Source organism: Scyliorhinus canicula, chromosome 5, assembly GCF_902713615.1.
Source record: "Scyliorhinus canicula chromosome 5, sScyCan1.1, whole genome shotgun sequence".
NCBI classification, from domain to species: domain Eukaryota; kingdom Metazoa; phylum Chordata; class Chondrichthyes; order Carcharhiniformes; family Scyliorhinidae; genus Scyliorhinus; species Scyliorhinus canicula.
Genome location: NC_052150.1, coordinates 122,800,403 through 122,822,633, shown reverse-complemented (window position 1 = coordinate 122,822,633; position 22,231 = coordinate 122,800,403). Strand labels below are relative to the sequence as shown.

At 45.5% G+C, this 22,231-nt stretch overlaps 1 protein-coding gene across 1 annotated transcript in view; it reads right to left on the bottom strand.

Annotated features, from left to right (window-relative positions):
• calcr (calcitonin receptor) overlaps positions 1-22,231 on the bottom strand; it is a 444,237-nt gene that overhangs the window by 69,162 nt on the left and 352,844 nt on the right. Inside the window, 1 exon segment of the mRNA XM_038797577.1 lies at positions 4,399-4,552. Within this exon segment, the coding sequence (XP_038653505.1) occupies positions 4,399-4,552 (154 nt within the window).

The window sequence follows — 22,231 nt, the reverse complement described above, 5'->3', positions numbered from 1 at the left end:
TTGGAAAATAGGCAACAGGTTTAGATAAAGGATCTGGATCGGCGCAGGCTGGGAGGGCCGAAGGGCCTGTTCCTGTGCTGTAATTCTCTTTGTTGTTTGTTCTTGTTCTTGCTTTATGCTTCTTTTCCATCTGCTTCTCATGTTACAGCCTCAGGGTCAATGGTAACTACAGCACCCATGACTGGGAACAAGTGGTCTGAGCAGAATCCTTGAAGTGAGAACCTTCTCTATGTTCAACTCTTCCCTCTCTGAACTTCACCAACTTTAACCAACTCTTGAAATCACCCAGCACATCAGCAACACAAACCAAAAGCCAGTAGAAATTAATCAGCATCTAACCTGCAAGTTATTACTGATTCCTTTCAATTGTCCTTCCATCGGCTGAACATGTATTCAACTGTATGCATTTGAGAGTTCAAGGGACAATGTTGAAAATTACAGTGCTGTCAATCAAATCAGTACTCCAAGGGTGATCACGTGATGTGAGCACGAGTGTGGTAGTGTTTTTATGAGCTCCAGCTCTGCTCGTTATTTAATCTGGAATTCATCCTTGTGCACATTTCACACTTGCTTTTTCTTGGGCTCCATGGATGGCGTCATGTCCCTCGAAGTTCCTGATTGGTCTTTTTGCGAGAAAGAGCTGAGATAAAATGCTAAAATCTTTGTTCGTTTGTGGTGATCAGAGTGGGCTAAAGTGGGGCCCAGCTGGGAGTGGCAGCTTGCTGCTGAGTGGGCTCTCATCTTGACGGTGCTGTGTGCATCGGATGATGGCCACCATCGAAGATGTTGCCTTGACTGAGAAAGGGCGCTTTCTCTGGTTAGGGGTCACCTTTGTGTTGTCAAATTCCTGCTGCATGGTGTGTCATTTATCCTGAGGATTTTGGGTTATGGAGGCCTGAGCCTGGTCCTTGGTGAGAGATGGGAGATGTGTTTGAGAATAGGCTGCCATGCTTTGGTAGTCTTGATACATCAGATTCAATGGGTACATCAGATTCAATGGGTACATCAGATTCAATGGAGCAGATTATATCCTGTCTTAGAACCAGGGGTCGGTAAGCCCCACTGATCACTGGTCCTATTGTATTCTTGATGCCCACAGTGAGTAGTTGGAGGTTGGCCGAGCAGGTTGAGTAATTGCCCCCCGGCCGGGGCTTAGGCTGTGGACCGCCTAGGCTTCGGAGACACAGCATGGTGAAAATGTTCCTGTATCATGCTTCGATCAATGGAATCCTTGCGAGATCCTGGAGACTGCTGCTTGATCCTGCCTTATCCTTTGCCTTCTCGTGCAACAAGAAAGTTGTCTTTATCCTGCAATTTACCCTGCGGTTCTTGGATAATCCTGCATGTTATTCTCTGTTGATCAAGTTGTTGACTTTGGTTGCTGTCCTTTTCCCTGTAGGGGAGTGCAAAATTGAGCGTGATGGCCTGTGTCATTGATTATCCTTATTAAGTTATGCCGTGGTAGCAAGATGATTTTGAGTCAATTATGGGATATGTGATTTGTGCTCAGTTTTACTCCTTTTGATTTTGGTGGGCGCGATTTAACCAAACGTTTTCCAAATGTGGTAGCGAGCTTTTCGATGCTCCGCCCGGCGAGGCCGTTACCGCTATAAAATATTAATTGGTCCACTTAAAGAGGCCCCATGGGCTTCTCGCCACAAATTATGATTCCACTGGCTGATTCACTGGGACCGCGCTCGCCAGTCCCCGGTTAACAAGCAGTTAAACCAATCCGACACAGGCAACCCCACACAGCCCACAGCCATGTCACCGAGACAACGAGCCCCACGATTCCAACTTAGGCAGACTACTGGAAATATTAGAGGCCGTACTGGTTGCTTAGTTCCCCCGAGGGTCAGCCATAGGGCAGCCACTGCCGCTTGGGAGGAAACGGCAGTGGCAGTGAACACGGGGAGCGTGACTAGGAGGACTGGCATCCAGTGCCACAGCAAAGTCAATGACCTCCACCATGGCCGCTTGGGGTTTGCTCCAGATCGACGCCCTCCCCCATCGCATACTCCCCGCAATATTCCTCAACCCCCGCATACTGCCCATTCTCCCCATACTCCCATCCCCTCCATACTCTCCATCCCCCCAATACGCCCCACCCCACCCATTTGGCCTATCTTCCAAGTCCCCTCCTCCAACTCCCAAGCATCACCCCCCTTGCGAATAACCACGTGTGTGGCTAATGATGCCCCCTCTGTGGCCCGCAGGAGAATTTGGCCCACAACCAATGGTGGGGTGGGGGGAGGGTCATGTGCTAGACACCAGAGTCCTTACCCTGTATAAAGACCAGGCCCTGGAGGTCAAGGGAGTGACCAAGGACCGCGCAGTGACCGCCGTAAACGTCAGCGCATGGCGCAGAGGTGAGGATCCACCGGCCACCACCTAGATGACCTGGCAAACATGAGTTGTTAATGCCATACAGATTGACCCATCCCTATTGCTAGACAATAACTTTCACATGCCACATAGAACATAGAACATAGAAAAATACAGCATAGAACAGGCCCTTCGGCCCACGATGTTGTGCCGAACTTTTGTCCCAGATTAAGAACAAATTAATCTACACCCCATCATTCTACCTAATCCATGTACCTATCCAATACGGGGTCGGTCCTGTTAATTGTGTAGCGATCGGGCTTTAGTGGTGATAATTTTTTTCTAGCCACACTATGGCGGATCCTGATTTCGCCAACAGGAGCGGACTATTTAGATCGCAAACAGATCGGCGCCAGGTTCAGTTCTTGTTTTTGGCCTCTCCTCTCTGTCTCCTCCTTGAGGAGCAGTTTCTACTTTCCGTTGTTTGGGTCTCTTCAGTGTTCCTCTCCTGGGCTGTCGTGGTGATTGGGTTGTTGAGGAGAGAGGTTACTCTGTCTGCAATGGTGGTCATTTTGAGTTAGGCGAGATGTCCCCTCTCTGGGGTTCTCCTCATCTGGGTGAGCATTATGCTAGTTGTTCTGATCTGTCCCAGTGGTTTTGGGGATGATTTCTGTGTTTGCGCCGGTGAGGAGGGAATCGGCACTCACTCTGAGGGAATCTTATTGTTGAGGAACTTTACAGTTCTTTTTCTTGGGGGGGAGCAGCCCCCCCACCCCTCCCCTGGCTGGTCTCTTGTGGTCTGTTGCCCTGGATGGGGCTGGAAAGGTACAGGCTTGATGGGTGTGCATGTTTTTGGGGTGCATTGGAGGCCCTGTGGGGTATCGTTTCTGGTGTGGCAATTGGTGTTGGGGCAGGCCAGGCTCGGTGCTGTGGCTCGGGATCTCCCTCTCTGAGAGTATTAGGACGGACTTCCTGCGAGGCTGGGTTTTGTTTCCTTCTCTCTGGTACACGGGGGCCTGGGGATGGGTCAAGTTCTGTGCCTTGATGGATTTCCTGTTACTCCCCTTGAGAACCTTGACAAGTGGCCTGTTCTGCTCTTTACTTGTGAGTATTGTCACCTGGTGGCATAGCTTTGGTCGTTTTTTTTTCTCACTCCTCTTTTCCACCTTGGAAGACCCGAAGGTTCACCATAGCCTGAACATTGTTGCCATTCCTCTCCTCTCTTCATAATTGTGGTTCTGTCCTGGGCCTGTTTTGGGGGTTTAGTGGCGTAGCGTGGTATGTATGTAACTCCCCGTAGATCTGGGGTTCCCGCGTACTTTTTGTGATGGTGGGTATGACGAATTCGCTCCTATTTGGGGGACAGATGATCTGGAATCTAGAAAAATAAGGCTGTGTTGGGCCTCTGCGACCCTTGGCGCTGCTGGAGTTGAGGGGGATGTACACTGGTGCACACCTGCTCCTGACGTGGGAAGTTTATCTTGATTTCCCGTGATGATTACGGGACTGTGCAGTGTGGGAGGGTGTGCAGCATTTTGTCATGTTTTCATTATCCTATTCTGTTTCTCCCTTGGTCTCTGGTGGGGTGATATGAGTATCTAGTTCTGTCTAATGATTTTAATTAAGCCAGTTGTGATGATGTTATCCTGTTCCATGCCATGCTCATATTGGTTGTGCCACATCTGTTTTCTTTTCCATTTCTCGCTTCTGGTGATGTATTATTTTGTAACTTTGTTGCGCTATTTTATAAAATGTAAAATCTCAATAAACAAAAAATAAATCAGTACTGCACATTACCGATGTCAAGGTTTGCATACTCTGCATACTTTTGGCGTAGTCATGATGGTGACATCCTCACCAAGACGCTGTTTGGCACATTTTTGTGCGCTGTGGAGCCAATTTTGGTGCAACACTCTTCATACTTACATGCATATATGACATAAGGCACATCAACATTTTTTTGCAAGCAAATTCCTAATAGTGTAATCTTGCCAACAACAGTTCATCAATCTCTTTGATCTCAAACATAAGGAAAAGTTAACTATATTCTTGTTTGACTGATGTAATACATACCCCAGCCCAGAAGGTAATACCAGTGCAGATGCTGCTCCTCGGCAAATACCGCCACCACGATGAGTGTGTGCAGGTAGATCCCTTCACAGAGCATCCAAAAGTAATTGCAGCCCAGCATGTATTGGAGGAACAAATGCAGCACTTTACACCCCACCTGTGGAGACAACCACAACGTTGTCTTTAACACGAGCCCATTCAAACAGCATTTTCAATTCAGAGTACAGAGAAGGTGAAGGATTAACCTTTGAACGCAATCTATAGCGCAGTTCTCTCCAACGAATAGAATAAAAAGGCTTTTAGTTTTCATAATGTCAGAATTTGTTGTAAGGGAAGACTTGCCTAATTTTAAGCCAGCAAAGGGAATTTATTGGCCCTTTGTGCTCTTGAACTGAGTGGCTTACTGGGCTATTTCAGACAATCTTTTGAAAGAGGGTGACACATTTCTTTCCCTAAAGGCCATTAGTGAACCAGGTCAGCAATGGTTTCATGGTCATTATTATACTTCCATTTCCACATTTTTATTGAACTCAAATTTCAACATCCATGATGGGATTTGAACCTGGAGCTCTGAACATTAGCCTGGGTTGTGGTCCAGTGACAATACCGCAACACCATTCACTCCCGCTATGTGTTTATGTAGAACAGATAGGTTGATATATCTTCATTTCATATTGAAAACATTAGTTAAAAAGGTCCACATCAGGGCCCAGTCAAATCAGCTCACAGGTGGATCCTTCTGTCTGGTGCACACAGCAGTTGTAACAGTTCACCAAAACATTCACATCTGCTTGAAATCATTTGAATTATTGCTTCTCAACTTGTATTATGAACTCAACAAAACAAAGCTTAACTGCAATCTGAGAATGGAACAAATCATTCTGTTCAACATAGCAGTATTAAAGCCTGTTTTCCTTTTTTTAAGAAAAAGAATAGATTAGAGTTCAAAGAATGTGGCACAGATGTTGATAATTTTACTCATGTTACATAGCAGAGCCAGAGCTTGAGGTGTAAATAAAAAGTGACCAGATATGTGTTTGTTGACTGCAGCCTCATCCCCATTTAAGATCTGGGACCCTTAAAGCAAGCACGCTAACATTTGCTTGCCATGTTCCACATGATAAGCTCCCCATCCCCTTCGCCCAGTACGAGACTGATACCTGCTGTAGCAAGATGAGTCCGTTAAGCAATGATTACTTCCTCACTTAAGGGCCTCTATTGGCAGCAGACATAAGGGCTAGAAACAGATCTTCCCACCAGGGACTTACTCAAGAAGGCATGAAGGTGGCAGGAGCCCCACCTGCCATCCTCCCGCCTGATTCACTGCACCCCATGCCAGCAATCGTGCCACTGTGGAGAGCACAACATTCTGCCCATTGTCTGCGGGCATGAAATTTACCAACAATTAATTGAAAATATGCTAATAACTCTGGGCCATATTTAATTTCTTAATTTCCACACAACAATAGGCCCAACACCGGGAAAACAGCAGGTAAACTATTCCACCAGGTTCACTGCTGCTCTGAATATTGTTTCACTGAAAATAGAGTACTTGAAATTAGCAAAAGAAAAAGGATAGGACGAGACCCGCAGTATGATTTGCGGCTGTGGAGGTGGCCTACCATTGGCTGGCGGTGGGATCTTCCCATCCTGCTGATGTTAATGGCTTTTTCTGTGGCTCGCACCCTCCGCCATTAGGGGGAACACCGCGAGGGGGTCGCCGGAATACCCCTCGGCGGGAAGGGCCAGAAAGTTTCAGCCAGTTATGTTAAAGCCTCATCAAAGTCAAATCACGAGAAACTTGTGCAAAGAAGAAGGAAAAGAGATTTGTTTTCCAAAAATCTGAGTATTGAGCAATGATCAGGCTTGATGACATACAGAATTGAACAGGTAGGTATTGGTGATTTGTTTTAGTTGTAGCCAGAGCAGATGGGCTGGGTGGTCCAATTGTTTTATTTATATAAATTTAGAGTACCCAATTCTCTTTTTTCCAATTAAGGGGCAATTTACATTGCCAATCCACCTTTCCTGCACACCTTTGGGTTGTGGGGTTGAGACCCACACAGACACGGGGAGAATGTGCAAACTCCACACGGACAGTTACCCAGGGCCGGGACCGAACCCAGGTCCTCAGTGCCAGGATGTCCCTCTGCTAACCACTGTGCTACCATCCCATCCGGTGGCCCAATTGTATCGAAGAAACAGAAGGTACAAACTCACTGAAAAACTACATCAGTGACATAGCTCATTGTAAGATAGACGATTTGTTCCTGAGACAGATAATCCTTGTCTTCCAGCAGAGAATAGACACCAATAATACAAAAGAGAATCCACCCCCTCAGTGAGTGAATGTTTGGAGTACTAAAGATTGTTGAACTGGTGAGGAAGGAGCAGCTTTGCATTTCTGAGCTTTGTAGTTTGAATTGATTCTTCAATGGATTTGTAGTAACTTTTCATCTGGTTCTGATGAAGGATGCTTACCTGGGATATTAATCTGTTCTTTATTTACACCCCTAATGATGAATGTCCAGCATTGTCTATTTACAACGTACATTTGCCGAATTTGCAGCTTTTTCTTTTTATTTGTGCACTTTTACTCAATGCCATTTTGCTTCTGGTAACATCAACTTGAAGGAGTTCTGCTTTTCTCATTGTTGTAATATGACTTTAACGGAGAGGAACATGATGCCACCAGAAAGGAAATGTGCCATGCAATACAGTTTAGGTTCTCTTTTGTTTTTAAGTAGAGCACAGAGCACACAGCTTTACTGGTGTCTTCAAGTTCTATACCTTTGTATATATGTTGCCATGTGCCTCCTCTCAATTACTGAACCCACAACATGTTTACCCAATCAATCCCTTATGAGTGATTGGTACCATTTGTGGTGTTCATTGTGTTGCTAAATTTAGGATGGTTGGCGTAGTGATCGCAAAGACCACAAAACAGCTTAAAATTGAACAAAGCTATAAATTTATTAACACTACTTAATTGGATTCGACACTTACTCCTATATAATACAAAGTTGATAATAAATATATAATCTACACTCATCTACAACTAATCTCTACTGCATTAACTATGATCTGCTCTCACTCACACTATCTTTCCTTCAGTCTGTTCTCTAGCTTTCTCCTCAACCTCTCCCCCACAAGGCTTAGCATCAATGTCTTATATAGTTGTACATCTAGCCCCCTCTCGTGGTTGATTTAGACATTACATCAACACTTGCAGTTCTTTACATTTATGATAATGTCACACCATTATATCATGATGACACACGCATGGTGTAGAGCAGTGATTCCTTTTAAACGACATGGTGTTCAGCCTGGCAGCAAGATTTAGTACAGGTATGAAATGGTGAACAGTCTTAAGAGTCATAGAAATCATAGAATCCCTACAGTGCAGAAGGAGGCCATTTAGCCCATCGAGTCTTCACTGATTTCTGGAAGAGCACCCTACCTAGGCCCATGCCCCCACCCCATCCCTGAACCCAATAACCCTGCCTCACCTTTTTAGGCACTAAAGGGAAATTTACCATGGCCAATCCACCTAACCTGTACATCTTCGGACTGTGGGAGGAACCCGGAGCACCTGGAGGAAACCCAAGCAGACATTCCAGCTCAACCTATAAGTTTGCAGATGATACGACTGTGGTGGGTTGTATCTCAAACAATGACGAATCAGACTACAGAAGGGACATAGATCACTTGGTTGCACGGTGTACCAAAAACACCCTCTCTCTAAATATTGGAAAGACCAAGGAACTGATCATCGACTTCAGGAAGCGTAGCACGACACTCACCCTCGATTACATCAATGGCTCCGAAGTAGAGATGGTCGATAGCTTTAAGTTCCTGGGGGTCACCATCACCAACAGTCTGTCGTGGTCCACTCACATTGATGCAACAGTCAAGAAAGCCCAACAACGTCTCTACTTCCTACAGAAGCTAAAGAAATTTGGCCTGTCTGCATCGACTCTCACAAACTTCTACAGATGTACCATAGAGAGCATCCTATCCGGCTGCATCACAACTTGGTATGGCAATTCCCGGCCCAAAATTGCAAGAAACTGCAGTGTGGTGAACTCAGCCCAACGCATCACACAAGCGTGCCATCCTCCCATTGATTCTGTAAACACCTCCCGCTGCCTCAGGTAGGCAGACAGCATTGTCAGAGGCCCCTCACACCCAGGCTTTGCCCTCTTCCAAACCCTTCCATGAGGCAGAAGATACAGAAGTCTGAAGACCTGCACATCCAGACATAGGAACAGCTTCTTCCCCCCAGTTACTAGACTTCTCAACGACTCTCCCTTGGACTGATCTGTTCCCTGTAAGAACACTATTCACGACACCCTATTCTGCTCTTGTTTGGCTAGTTCCGCACTGTAACCAATCACTAGTTGTTGATGCACCACTGTCAATGTGCTCTGTTAATAATTCTTTTGTCTACTATGTATGCACTGTGTACGTTCCTTTGGCCGCAGAAAAATACTTTTCACTGTACTTCGATACATGTGACAATAAATATCAATCAATCCTCAACCACCATCCAGTCATACTTCACCAACAAGATCCCAAATGCAACTGGGAATAATATCCAAGAATGACAATGCAACAGATCACTGTGAGAAATTAACTAAACTTCCAGGCAAGATTACCATTGCAAGATCTGGGTGTACCAGCAGATTCCCATTATGCTTTAGAGACTCATAGATTCACTGGCCCTATATACTTGTGTGATGGTAACTAAGCATGGACATATATTGTAAATAGTTATGCATCTTTGGAAGGGGAAATAGCTTTAAAACGAAAGGGGGATGTAATATGCTGTTGATGGATGGAAGCATCACATTACGAGAAGGGAAGTGTGTCATGTAATCTAGTTTAATTTTGTTTCACTTTTAAGCAAAGAATACAGGACGACTTTAAACATTACATCTTTTAATATATATTTCCATGTCCTTAACCTCAATAAGTAAACTCACATCACGTTTACCCAATCACTTATGAGTGATTAGTACCTTTATATTACTAGAAAAAAATGACAACATCATTGAGATTTTCATTTGTACCCTCCATCCTATACATTATCACTGCTGTCTCTCCCTTTTTTGTAACTTTGTATTTTCCCAACTTCAACGAAAAACCTAAATCTGAAATATTAATCTTTCCTTTCTCTTTTCAACTGCCAGACTCTTCCAGCACCTTCCATGGGTCACGGTAGACTGTAAGGCTGAGTAAACTAAAGTTATATTTTACTCTGTATTACATTTTAAACTAGATTAATGGTGTGTGTCTTCTCAAAATAGTTTAATTCGGTTTCCCCTTGGCTTGCATCAACTTTCCGTTATATTCCAGAAGCATTGTGTGTCGGATTGTATTAGTACCGTATGTTTCAAGGGGATGTAATTGTTTTCTGGTGAGTGTAATGGTAGTTGTGCATTGGACCCTAACCAATTGTGTGTATGTGTGTGTGCTGTGGTGGAGGAATACATCCAATTTGAAGTGATATAGCCTCTGGCAGTTTTCTGCCAGTCTACATCCCAAACCAAATATTTCAGGGATAGGTCATCTCATGTAAATCAAATATGTTAGTTTCCAAATCCAATATAGACATTTCTTAAAATATACGTTCCTTTTCACAGTTAACTATTTGATAGGCACTTGCAACTTTCATCATGCAAAGGCAATAAGCCTAATTTTACTCAAATGTTGTTTCATTACAGCAGAGAGGACTTTTTCGTTAGACTGCTTAGAATCAAAAACACAAACATTTCCATTTGTAGCTGGTGAAATGTCATGATCTGAAAAAAATTGTCTTAGTTCCAGATCGGAGTTTGACTGCCAGGTTAGTCTTGGGCTGGATTTAATTAGTAGTTGACATTTAAGACAAATGATTTCAATTGAGCTGACAGATAACTATGCTGTGAATGTCCTTTTATCATCAACAGCAAGACAGAGATTAGTATATTTTTTTCCAGTGTTAATATAGCTTGCAGTCAGAGTTCAGAAATGTGTCACCAATTTTCAATGCACATAGTTTTTGGGACCACCATTATTTCAGTTGTGAATAATTTATTCCCATTGTTTAATTTTCTAATCTTACAGTGACATTGTGAATTATGAAATTGGAGTTACCTACTCCAAGTTGTCAGATCGATATTGTGTTTTAAATTATCAATCCAAAATGTTAACACTGGCAGATTGAAATGGTGATAAGCAATATAATCCATTAAGTATTCATTCCTCATACAGCATTGTGCCCATCCTGCCAACGTAAGTCTAATTTGCTCCTTAAGTAAATGTTTTTTAAAAAGGATTTCTGGAAGAGTCACTTATATTGTATTTTCCCCAAATTCCTGCTCTCCCACCTCGATTTACTGTTGTCCTTCATCCACCTATTTAGTTTGAGAAGCTGCCAACAGGCTTGTCTGACATGTGGCCTATTCCAAGCTGCTTCATGATCAGCCAACAGGAGACACCTGTTATGGAACAAAGTACTCAATTTTTCTTTGCTTCAAGTTAGAACACTGTCAGAAAACATCAAAACCACTGCTGTAGATGGCAATTCTAATTTGTAAAGGTGTACAGAGAACAGCATGACCTGTAACTCTAAGAGGATTACTTGTTGAATGAAATAGACTTCACTGCAAAACTTTTAAGGAATGTATAATTTATCCTCATTATCCCAATGCCAATTTGCAGTCCATTGTTATTTTGGAGCACCTGGTCTCTGTTCAGTAGCTTAGATACCACATCTGAGTACAGCAAGGCATCATGTGATATACTAGGTAAAGGAGCTCCAGTACATGTTTCCATTTTTCCTCCCTTAAATCTGCAGGGAATGTTTTCTCATTATTGCGTGTTATTTTCTGGTGCTTTTTACTCACATTGAAATTTTCCATTTTGAGAAACCTAATTCAGCATAAAGTGCTTTGAGGTCAGTTCCAGGCTTCAGAAAATTGCAAAATAAATATTCCCTCTACTAAGTTTTAACAAGAAAATAGGAAAGTATAGCATTGGAAAGACTCCACATTCCAATTTTGGTCTGTCCCATAAACTAGTAGATGTCAATTTCAAACAAATTAGCTGGCAGTCTCCTGTCACGTGGGGTTGGTCCACTGTCGGCAAAATGCTGAAGGTTTGGTAAAATGGCCCATGATAGGACTGTTACATCTTTAAATTAGCTGCTGCCGTCTTGAAGAGTACAGCCTTTCTGAACCCATTCCCGCAGTCAGTAAAATTCCCTAATGGTGTGGTCATGGAGACAATCAGACATGGCTCCCCAGGATTTTACATGCCCTCTGCCTCCTTCCCGCCTCATGGGAGCCAGCAAAATTCTGCCTAGTATCTCCCGAGTCATTTTCAGCAGGTAAACTCAGCCGGGCTCTTCAACCAGTCAGTATAGCCCAAAAGTCTTAGGTTTGGTACAAGTTTCAACTATCAACATCCTTGAGGCTTACCATTGTTTCTACTGCTGCCAATGCCCAGATTTCCTTGCTGTTGTATAACAATCAAAACTGTGCACATTCCAGCTGTGGCCAGTGGCCTGTAAATAATCATTATCACCTTCTAGATTTGTGCTGCATTCCTCCGGATGCATAGAAAACAAGTCGGTTTTCAAATTGCTGCTGCAGATGACTTCATTAGTTTTCCACCAATCCCACGACGTCCCTCTCCTCGATTGTGTTCTACAGCCAAGAGCCATGTTGTTGATATTTCCCTTCCCTGCTATAATTATCTTCAACTTGTAAATATGAACGAAAATCCAATCAAAATAAAATCCAAAGGTGTTGCCAAATGTAATAATACTCAAGATAAAAGTGGAAACTTTAATCACATGTGGATTCCTTCAGGTTCACCATGTAATAATGCCATTCAACATGCTAGATGTTTTGATCATTTCATTCAGTCTTCCCCACAATTGGAACTTGCTGTATTTTGCTATACAATAGCAGCTGTAGGATAGGGGATAAGGTAATCTACCGTCTGGTAGGACTGTACACTGTCTTCCTAAAACATCACTATATCATATGAAGCCGACACTCAGAAATATTTCCAGTATTTTAGCTGGCAGCCAGTTTGATGTATTATAAAAGAAAATTAAGAATACAACTGGGAACAGAGAATGGGTGGAATAATTGGAAGTTGGCCATGCTGTCATGTTGTCCCCAACGATTACCATCCTGCTTTCGGACTTGTCACTTAAACACAAATAATTCTCTTCCTCTGTCATGTTTAGTTTGCACCTTTCCTCTGTCCTGGTATATATTTGCAGATAAATGATTCAGAAACTTATAATTGCTTTGGAATTGGAGGGATTGTATCATTAACAAGTACTTAATATTTTTCAAACCTGTATTGATAGTTATATAGCACAGGGCAAATAATTATGTCGAAGTGCTGGCAATAATTACAATTTAAAAAAATGACTTATAATAAATAAAAATGTGACACTGAACCAAGCATATTGTAAAAGAGCATGTTCTTTCATCATTTATTTGATGCAGCAAAGTTCACACCGCTCTGCATAAAATCAGCTTTTATCGTTCAGGGTTGCAGCTGCCAATTTTGCCTTTCATTAAAGGTTTTTGTTCCTAAAGAACAAAGATAATTATTCACTTCATACGCCCAGATTAATTAAAACAACTTGGTCAGTTATCATTAGAAATATATCTTCCTTCCAATAAAATCTAATTTATTGGAAGGAATTTATTGTGAAAGATATAGCAGGAAAATCCCAAATCATTAACACCATTGTTGATCAAAGTTTTGACTACCAGAGGATAGTCTCACACTAACATCAACAATTCAACAGTAAATCAAGAACCAATTGGATAGTGCAGCAATGATTGTTTTCAGTGCACACTTCAGTGAAAGCTTCTCTCTCCAAGACTTTAATCCCAGCCTTGTAACCTTTCTGTTATTGTGATAAGCGTCTGTTGTGGTACCTTCTGTTGTCAGTGCGAGTCTGTTTCTGCCTGTAAGACTGCTCCCTTGCGTGGATATTCAGGTAATCCATGGTTACCAACCCAAGGATTGAGATTTGTCCGGCAGGATTGGGAGTTGAGTGCAGAGTTCCCTGCCCATCAGGTGTTCAGATGTGGATAGGCTGCATTGCAAAGGGTGGATCTGCATGTGTGCAGTGCTGTGGGGAAGTCCTCATTCGTTTTTAGGAGGGCTTTTCCTGTACGGACCTCTCTTTCAGCTTCCCCTTTTGACTATGGATGTGATTTAATGGCCTCGTCATGCCCTACTTGGTGGTGTGATGAAGCTGTTGAATGCTGCTAGACATCACGATCGGTCTGCGTCATATTTTCCCAGGGCACGGGAACTAGCAGCCTCTCCTGGGAGACCTCGCATGGCGCCGTTTCACACTGATTTCCACGTAATGGCATCTGGGACCTCACCCCAGAAGTATGTTGGTGTGTCTTCCAGGCTTTCAGTCTCGATCCTGTGGTTAATCTTCTGTACATTTCAGAGTTTTCACCGCACACAGTTTGTTATCGGGCCCAATCCTGTTGCATTGCAAGCATTGAGCTGAACTCACCATACATTATCTCATTTGAGGGGGTGCTTTTCTCCACAACATGGCATGGACTCTCTGCTGGCCTGTTTGATTATTACTTTCCCTGGCTTATGTTCTTTTAAACCAGGGGGCACAATTTAGTGATCCCGTTGTGCCCAGCACAGATCCGGGCACAACGGGTGAATCGGGCTCCAAATCGGCTCCACCCTGGGCATCGGGCTGATTGAGAGTCACTCGACTCGCTCTGCCTGGCATGATCTGGATCTCAGCCTCACTGGGAGGAAGTGCCTGAAAAAGAAATGGCTGTTAAAATGGGGGCAATGGTACAGGTGAAACATGGTCTTTCAGAACCAATGTTAGAATGGCAATCATGCTCAGGTTGAAAGAAATCTCAACAATGGCTGCCTGGAACAGCTGCCTACAGAGTTCTCTTGCTGGGCGTATATCTTTAAAGTCACAAATTCATCAAATCCAGGCTTTGGCTTGCTTTACTAAACTGAATAGTCGCGATTTTCCCAGAATTGTCAGTTAACTCTTTCGCTTTCCTTTTTCCAATGAGCTTAGACACTATGGGCACGTTTGTCTGGTTCAGATATTGAGTGCTCCCGCCAGTGGAGAATGGAAATATTTTTGAATTGCTGCTAGGCGCGATTCCATCCATGCAAATAGCCCAGCATGCTGCCCACCTGCATGCCACCTGAGTTCCGATCCTCTCGGCGAGTGATTCGCTGGGGTCTGGATTCCCATTGTGAGCCTGACAGGCTGGAGCAGCTTTTACGCGTTCCACTCATTCTTGACTCTCATTCCAGCAAAGAAGATGGCTGCTGAAAGGCCTGCAACACACTTCCTTGATGTGGACATCTGCAGGATGTTGGATGTTGTGAGGAGAGGAGAAGCACTCTCTTTCCCAGGGAGACATCAGCCAGTTGCAATGAATCAAGCCTGGGATGTGGGGGAAGATGCATTGAAGGCTGGCAGCCTCACCAAGAGGACTGGCATGCAATGCAGGGAGAAAACAAAGGACTTCCTTTGAGCAACTTGGGTGAGTCACCACCTGTGTGACACTGGTATCACTCCCGTACTTGACCCCTGACATCAGCCATTATATACTAGTAAAATGTCCATCAGAACCCATCCTTCAGGAACTCCCAACACAAGCTCCGCCTTCTTTGCCTACATATGCTACCAGTTAGAAACCCCCACTTAAACTGGCCGTGCCAGTGTCTCACTATGTCCTTTTATTGTCCTCAAGGATTATATGAGCCATAATCAAAGGAGAGCGTTAGAATTCGGCTGGGGGCATGCTCAAAAAATGGATCAACACCCGCCCCCTTTCAAAAAAGGACCATGGAACTCATGGGAGAGGCTGGGGGAACAAGCAGTAGCTGACATGGAGTTTGGCATGTGCTGAAGAAGTGAAGGTTCAATGCAACTTATCCAGATGTCCCATCTCTAGTGAGCCGTTCATCTCCCATGGCCTGGTCCTTACCAAGAGCTGACCATAGTCATTTGTCTTCCAGAATTCCCAGCAGGTGAGGCCATACCACCCAGGCTCGCAGCACCCCTCCAGACCCTCAGTGCACCCTGGAGCAGACCTCTGGGGAAGACACTGACTTATTGGCACTGCTTTCATCAGCACCATCCACCAGCAAAGAGACGATCACCTCGATGGACATATTAGAATCAGGCTCCTGGGTCACTCTCTGGTGAGCACCATGCATATGCTGCAGCACATCAAGTGACGGTAGGGACTTCTGAGGGTACCCATACCCGTTCCCAGGGAACAGCTGCTCCAAGACAGATGTTGCATCTTTTGGAAAGATGCTCCCAGCACTGGTGCAGATGTAGTTCAGAGCAAAAGAATCTACAGGAGAGGCTGTCAGCAACATTCCAGCACCTATAAGTACAACAGGAGGAGTCCAACTGCCTTCAGGCACAGGAGATGGTGCCGACATGGCACCCAGGCCAACACTGAAGGGGTAGCATCTGTGGTTGAAGATCTGGGGCAAGATGTCAGAGCCATGTGTCAGGTCACCCAAGGCATGGATCATACAGTGCTGTGCATAGCTGAGGCACAGGACATGAAGGCTCAGCCACAGGTGGACATGCCCCAGGCGCAAATAGACATTGCTGCAACACTCCAGAGCTTGGCCCACTCACAAAGAGTCATGGCTGAGGGCATCAAAAGCATTGGCTGGGTGCTGACTGACCTTAACCATCACAGAGGGCATGACACAGTCACAGAGGGGACACAACCAAGGCAATGAGGGGCATGCTCACTCACTGAGGGATATGTCCCAGTCACCAGAGCACCATATCTGAGGGTATCGACACCATGGTTCAGATGAGGGTGGATCTCCAGGGCTGCCAGCTCCAGGTGACGTTGGGGCCTCTGGAGCTCACATCCAGCTACCCCTCCATCTCACGGAGTAGCCTGGGGGGCCAGTGGGCACCATGAGCTCTTCCCAGGATCTACCCCAAGGGAGCCTATGGAAAACTCCAGTCCTTATGAATCCCCCCACTCCTGACACTGGTACATTTGCTGTGCAGCGGGCAGAACAGAGTGACATGTCATCACTGTGACTTCCGAAAGTTGGCCGGGCCCATCTAGCTCCATACCCTCCAGAGGACGCTACCAAGGGCATCACAGGGCAGAGGGAGAGCCAAGCAGCCTGGTCCACCCCCACTTATGATGCGGTAACACCTAGAAGGAGCGGGAGGCCACGGAAAGATAGACAACACATAAGTTGGCACAACGTAATTGAACATATTGAATCTGTAAAAATACACCATTAAACAATTTTCCATCACCAGTCTAATTTGCCTCTCACTGTTGTCCCATGGGTGTGAAGGTTGGGCTGGGGCTGGGTCTTGGGCTATGACGGTGGGGCGGAGGGAGAGGGGAGAGGTGGATGGGGGGGGTGTTCAGGTCACATCAGACCCATGGACGTGCCACAGTCATCCACCCTCACCAAGAGGTGACAGCCATGGGAGCAGCAGTGGCGAGACAGCCTCATATGCCACCATCCCCAGTCTATGACCCCAAAGCTTGCTGCCATCTCGCCCTGTACCCCCTGCCCCAAAATAATGTGATCCATGAGAAGGAGCCCCATCGCACAACCAGGGATCATCGGGACCAGACAGTGATAAGTTATCTAAAAGTCAAGAGTCAAGGACCAACACCCTGTTGTGATGCTGAGATGACCCTTAGAGGGGGAGAATGGGAGCTGTGATTGTGGAAAGAGTGAAAAGCTAGAGTTCAAGTCGTGTGAAATGCTAAGGGGAAGTTGAGGTGAAAGGCGAAGATGAAGATGGGGGGATGGGGGAAGGGAGGGCTATGGTACGGGGGTGGGGGGCTGAGGGGAAAGGTGGCAGGGTTGACGATGGAGCTGCCAGTCTTTTAGCTTCCTAATTATTGAATTGGGAGCTTATCAGGTTTTCTCTGATTCAATGGCCCTGAAAGAGCCATATTGCGGCCTGTCGAGCCAGCTCCAGGTCCTCGTCTGGCTCATGTTGGACACTGCCCTTGTTTTTCCCTTTCCTCCAGCATGTCACATGCTGCTGTGTGATGTTATGCAGGTAAAGCATGTAGTTAAAAAGGCAACTTGTAAAAGGACTGGAGTCTAAAGTAAAGAAGTGTTGCAATTGTATAGGGTGTTGGTGAGACCACATCTGGAGTATTGTGTCCAGTTTTGGTCTCCTTATTTGAGGAAGGATGTGGTGGCATTGGAGGCAGTTCAGAGGATTCACCAGATTGTTTCCGGAGATGAAAGGGTTGATGTATGAGGAGAGATTAAACAGTTTGGCTTATACTTGCTAGAGTTAGAAAGATAAAAGGGGATCTGATTGAGGTAAATAAGATACTAAAACGGATTGATAAAGTAAATGTAGACCAAATTTTCCCTCTTGTGAGTGATCTAGAACCAGAGGTCACAGATATAGGTTGAGAGGCGGTAGATTAGAACTGAGATGAGGAGGTACTACTTCTCGCAGAGGGTGGTGAATTTCTGGAACCCGCTGCCCCATAGTGTGGTGGAATCTGAGTCATTAAATGGTTTCAAGAAGGAGACAGATAGATTCTGATAAAAAATTGGTTAAAGGGATATGGGGAACAGGCAGGGAGGTGGATTTGAGACCAGGCAGATATCAGCCATGATCTGATTGAACGGTAGAGCAGGCTCGAGGGGCTGAATTGCTCCTACTTCCTATGTCCTAGGGTGCAGCAGGCCACCAGAGTGCATGTGAGGCTGTATTTGAGGGCCCCACCTGAGTGGTCCAGGTAGCGGAAGCGCACCTTCAGGAGCCCAACTCATATTCGACGATGCTCATGGTTGCTGCGTGACGTCATTGTAACACCCCTCCACCCCGATCTGTGGCCTCTGCACAGGTGTCATCAGCTATGACCAACTCCTCACCTGAGGGAGAGCCTCAAGAACGCCGGGAACCTCTGAGTGTGCAAGCATGTATGATTCCTGGGTATCATGCACAGACGTGCACAATGTGTACTGTTGATTCGCACGCCAAATGCAATGTTCAGTGGAGTGGAAGCACTTCTGTTTATGAAGGGCTTCCCTGACGAGCTGGTGCCCTGAAGGCGACCTATGTGTTATCAATAAGCTCCTGGGCCTGGGGCAGGACCATCATTGGCTTCAATCCAGCAGCCCAGGGATCCCCAGCAGGCCCAGGCCATCTTGGTGGGACTGGTCTTGTTGAAAGTGGAGGGTAGATGGGCAGCATGGTGACGCAATGGTTAGCACTGATGCCTCATGCGCCGAGGTCCAATGTTCACTCCCGGCTCTGGGTCACTGACCATGTGGAGCTTGCACTTTCTCCCTGTGTTTGAGTGGGTTTCGCCCGCACAACCCAAAGGTGGATTGGCCACGCTAAATTACCCCTTAATTGGAAAAAAGTCATTGGGTACTTTAAATGTATAAAAATAAATAAATAAATAACGTGAATGTAAATAGAAGTCTGGGCATCCGTGAAATCTTGGACGCACCTGTGCCCAGACAATTGTGAAATCCCGCACAGGTCCTGCCTTGGCCTTGGAACGAGCCATATGCATAAAGGTTGAGGGGAGCCACCGGGAGGGGGTGTCCTTCTCCTATCCCTCGCAGTGCAGGTGGCTCAATATCTCCTTGGTGAGGCGGAGTTGACGGCAGCACATGCGGTCCAGCAGCTTCCCGAAGGACGGGCGCCCATGATAGAAACGTGGCTTGATGTGGTGTTACCTTCGTACGTTCACCTCGCCCTGGTGGTCGGCCAAGACGTGAGCCTCACAGGCAACCCTGGCTGTTCTGGGGCAGACTGCTGTCATGCATAGCCTTCCTGGGCTGACCCTGGCGCTCTCTCCATTGCATGTGTTACAGCAGCAGTGGCCAAGTAGATAGCTAACATGGCAGGCTGAGTTCCAAGTTCCCGTGTGGGGGTAGGGCATAAACTGTCAGCAAGGTGATGCTTCCTTTGACCATCCAAAGCCCCCAGATCACATGATCATGCTGAGGTTGACTACTCAGCTATCCTCACCATTTCCCCCCCCACCCAATTGCTGCCCCCCTTTGCTGCCCACTTCACTGCAGTCTTGAAACAGCAGGGTGATGGTAGGAGGGAGTGAGTGGTGGGAAGGCACAAGTGGCAGCCAGCGGTAGCAAGCAATAAAGAGCTGAGAGGGGGAGATCTCAGGGAAGCGGATGGTGTGCAGCGAATCCACAGTAGGGACATAAACTGCTGGAGTATCCATGCATGATGGATGGAAGCCACTTCCTTTTCCTGTCCAGCAGCAGCAGTTACTACTGAATACAATTTCACAGTTTGTAAGGATGGGATTTGAACGAACGGAGGTGAATTTTACTCCCTCCCGCTGGTGTGTTTGAAGGTGTGGGGAGCCAGCCTATGGCTCTCCTGTTCCTCCACAATCTGTTCCTCCCTGTTACAGGGAGCAGGTAAAGCGCCAGGCAGCCCGCCCACCTTTGGGCTGATTGAGGCCCTTAAGTTGACAATTATCTGCCACCTAAGGGCCTCATTCTGTCTCTGCCACAATATTTTGGATTGGTTGGGGAAGGCTGAAGCATGGCGCTCAAGCTGGCAGCTCTGACTCCATTGGTTGCTGACGGGAAGAAAGAACACTTACCTCCATGGGGTCAGGGGGGAGTTCCCTGTGCCCATTGGGTATTCCCCATCCAATATGGTTACCCCCTTCATGCTTCCGCACCATGACCTCTAAAACCCACTCCACGTTATCTGCCACCCCGCCTCGATGAGGCCTCTAATCCCTGCCCACCCAATATGCCTGGATTTACTTTTCAGTTTGGGAGACATCTTCTTCCATCTTGGAGATCTCTTGCAGTTCTAACAGTGGCAAGCTTCATGCTGCTATGACTGCAGAGCTGTCTAGCAATTAGATTAGCTGGTAGCTCCCAAGGGTGGGGCTTTGTGTCCCTTAGGGGCAGACGTGATTAAGGGTGCTCCCACCGTATTGTCGCTGGGGGAAAGCAAATTAAAGTGAGTGAAGTGCCAATGGAGTTTTAGCTTGGGTGGAGGATGGGGCATGGTTCTATTCCCCCTCCCTGCCCACCTCAGGGAAAATGCATCTCCTCACCTCCGAGTTCTAGTATATTACCATAACCATTTAATCATTGCAGCCGAGATGGGTACTCGACAGGAGAAGTGTTTGTGCCTGTCCTGACCTGAACCCACCTGTGTTTATAAGTTTGCACATTGGATTAGCTCTAACATTCCAATAGCTGAGGCCGAAGCCCTGGAAAGAGTCTGTGCTTGGAATTAGGGCTGATGTCCAGCTGGCTGAGAGGTCTGCAGCAGTCCAGCTCCAGCACAACACTACTATCTATCATCAAACTTAAAACTACTTTATTAAAGGACATAAAGGCTGAAAAGTTCATAAAATAGAACCAATGGATGTACAGTTTTTATTGAGGAAACGTTTTCAGAGACCTTAACACGACTCTCTGAGTAAAATCTAAAAATAAAATTGACCTGAGGAATCAGACTTTTTTTGTTGCCAGGCACATAGGTAGCCTCTGCCCCATTGCCTTCCCATCCCCACCCTTCCACATCCACTAAACTATCAAGAAATATGCATATGTGCTCGCCGTTCAACTTCCAAAACAGATTTCTTCATAAAACCACCAAATATAAAAAATAATACGTCCATAAGATACATAAATTTGCTTTCCGCCAGCAATGACTTAGAAGCTCTTTCTTGACTGGCGCAAGCCCAACAACGTTCTGACTGCCACAAATCAAACTCCAACTAGACTGTCAGGAACTGGATACCTCCATTAGATCTTAGCCCCCCATCTTCCCTGCAATGCTTGCCAATACATTTTACAACAACAAATACCCTTGTTATTGCAGTCCCAGATAGGGGACACATACCCACAGAGAAAAGACATCTGAAGTGATATGAATTGAGCTAAAGCAATATTTATCCACATCATAAATTTAGCTCTCTGGTTTTCATATCACATAAAAGTTCTGGATAGTACTCCTGGCAATCAGCCCTAAATCTGTACAGATCCGCATTAAAGGCGGGTGAACAAAACTGTGGCTCATGGAATAGGAGGGTTAGTGCCAACTTGAAATTTAAAAAAAATTGGCTTAAAGACAGGAATCGGCAAGTCGTGGTAGATGGCTATTTTTCAGACAGGAGGATAGTGATGTTCTCCAAGGGTCACTGCTAGGCCCACTACCTTTTTTGATATGTATTGAAGCTTTGTGTACTGTAATATAGAATAAAATTTCAAAATTGGCCAAACTCAGTGATAAACAGTGAGGATGATACGAATTGACTGAATAAGGACATCGATAGGCCAGCAGAATTGGCAGACAAGTGGAGATGGAATTTAACAGAGAGAGGTGTGAGGTGATGCCTTTTGGCAGGAAGGTTAGGGAGAGGCAATATAAACTCAATGTCACTGTTATAAAGAGTGTACAGTAACCAAGGGTCCTGAAAGTACATGTGTTTAGACCATTGATGGAGGCAGGGCAAATTGAAAGAGTGGTTAGCAAAGCATATGGGATCTTGGGCTTCATAAATAGAGGCATTGAGTACAAAAACAGGAAGGTTTTGCTGGGTCTCTTTAAAGCTCAGACTAGTCCACAATAACATTTTAATCCAGTTCTGGTCAATCATAACTTTAGAAGGATATGAGTGTCTTTGAGAGTTCATAGGTGTTTTATCAAAATGGTTCCAGGGATGAGGGAATTTAGGTACAAGATTCAATTGGAGAAGCTGGACTTGTTCTCCTTGGAGAAAAGGAGATTAAGGGGAGATATAATAGATGAATA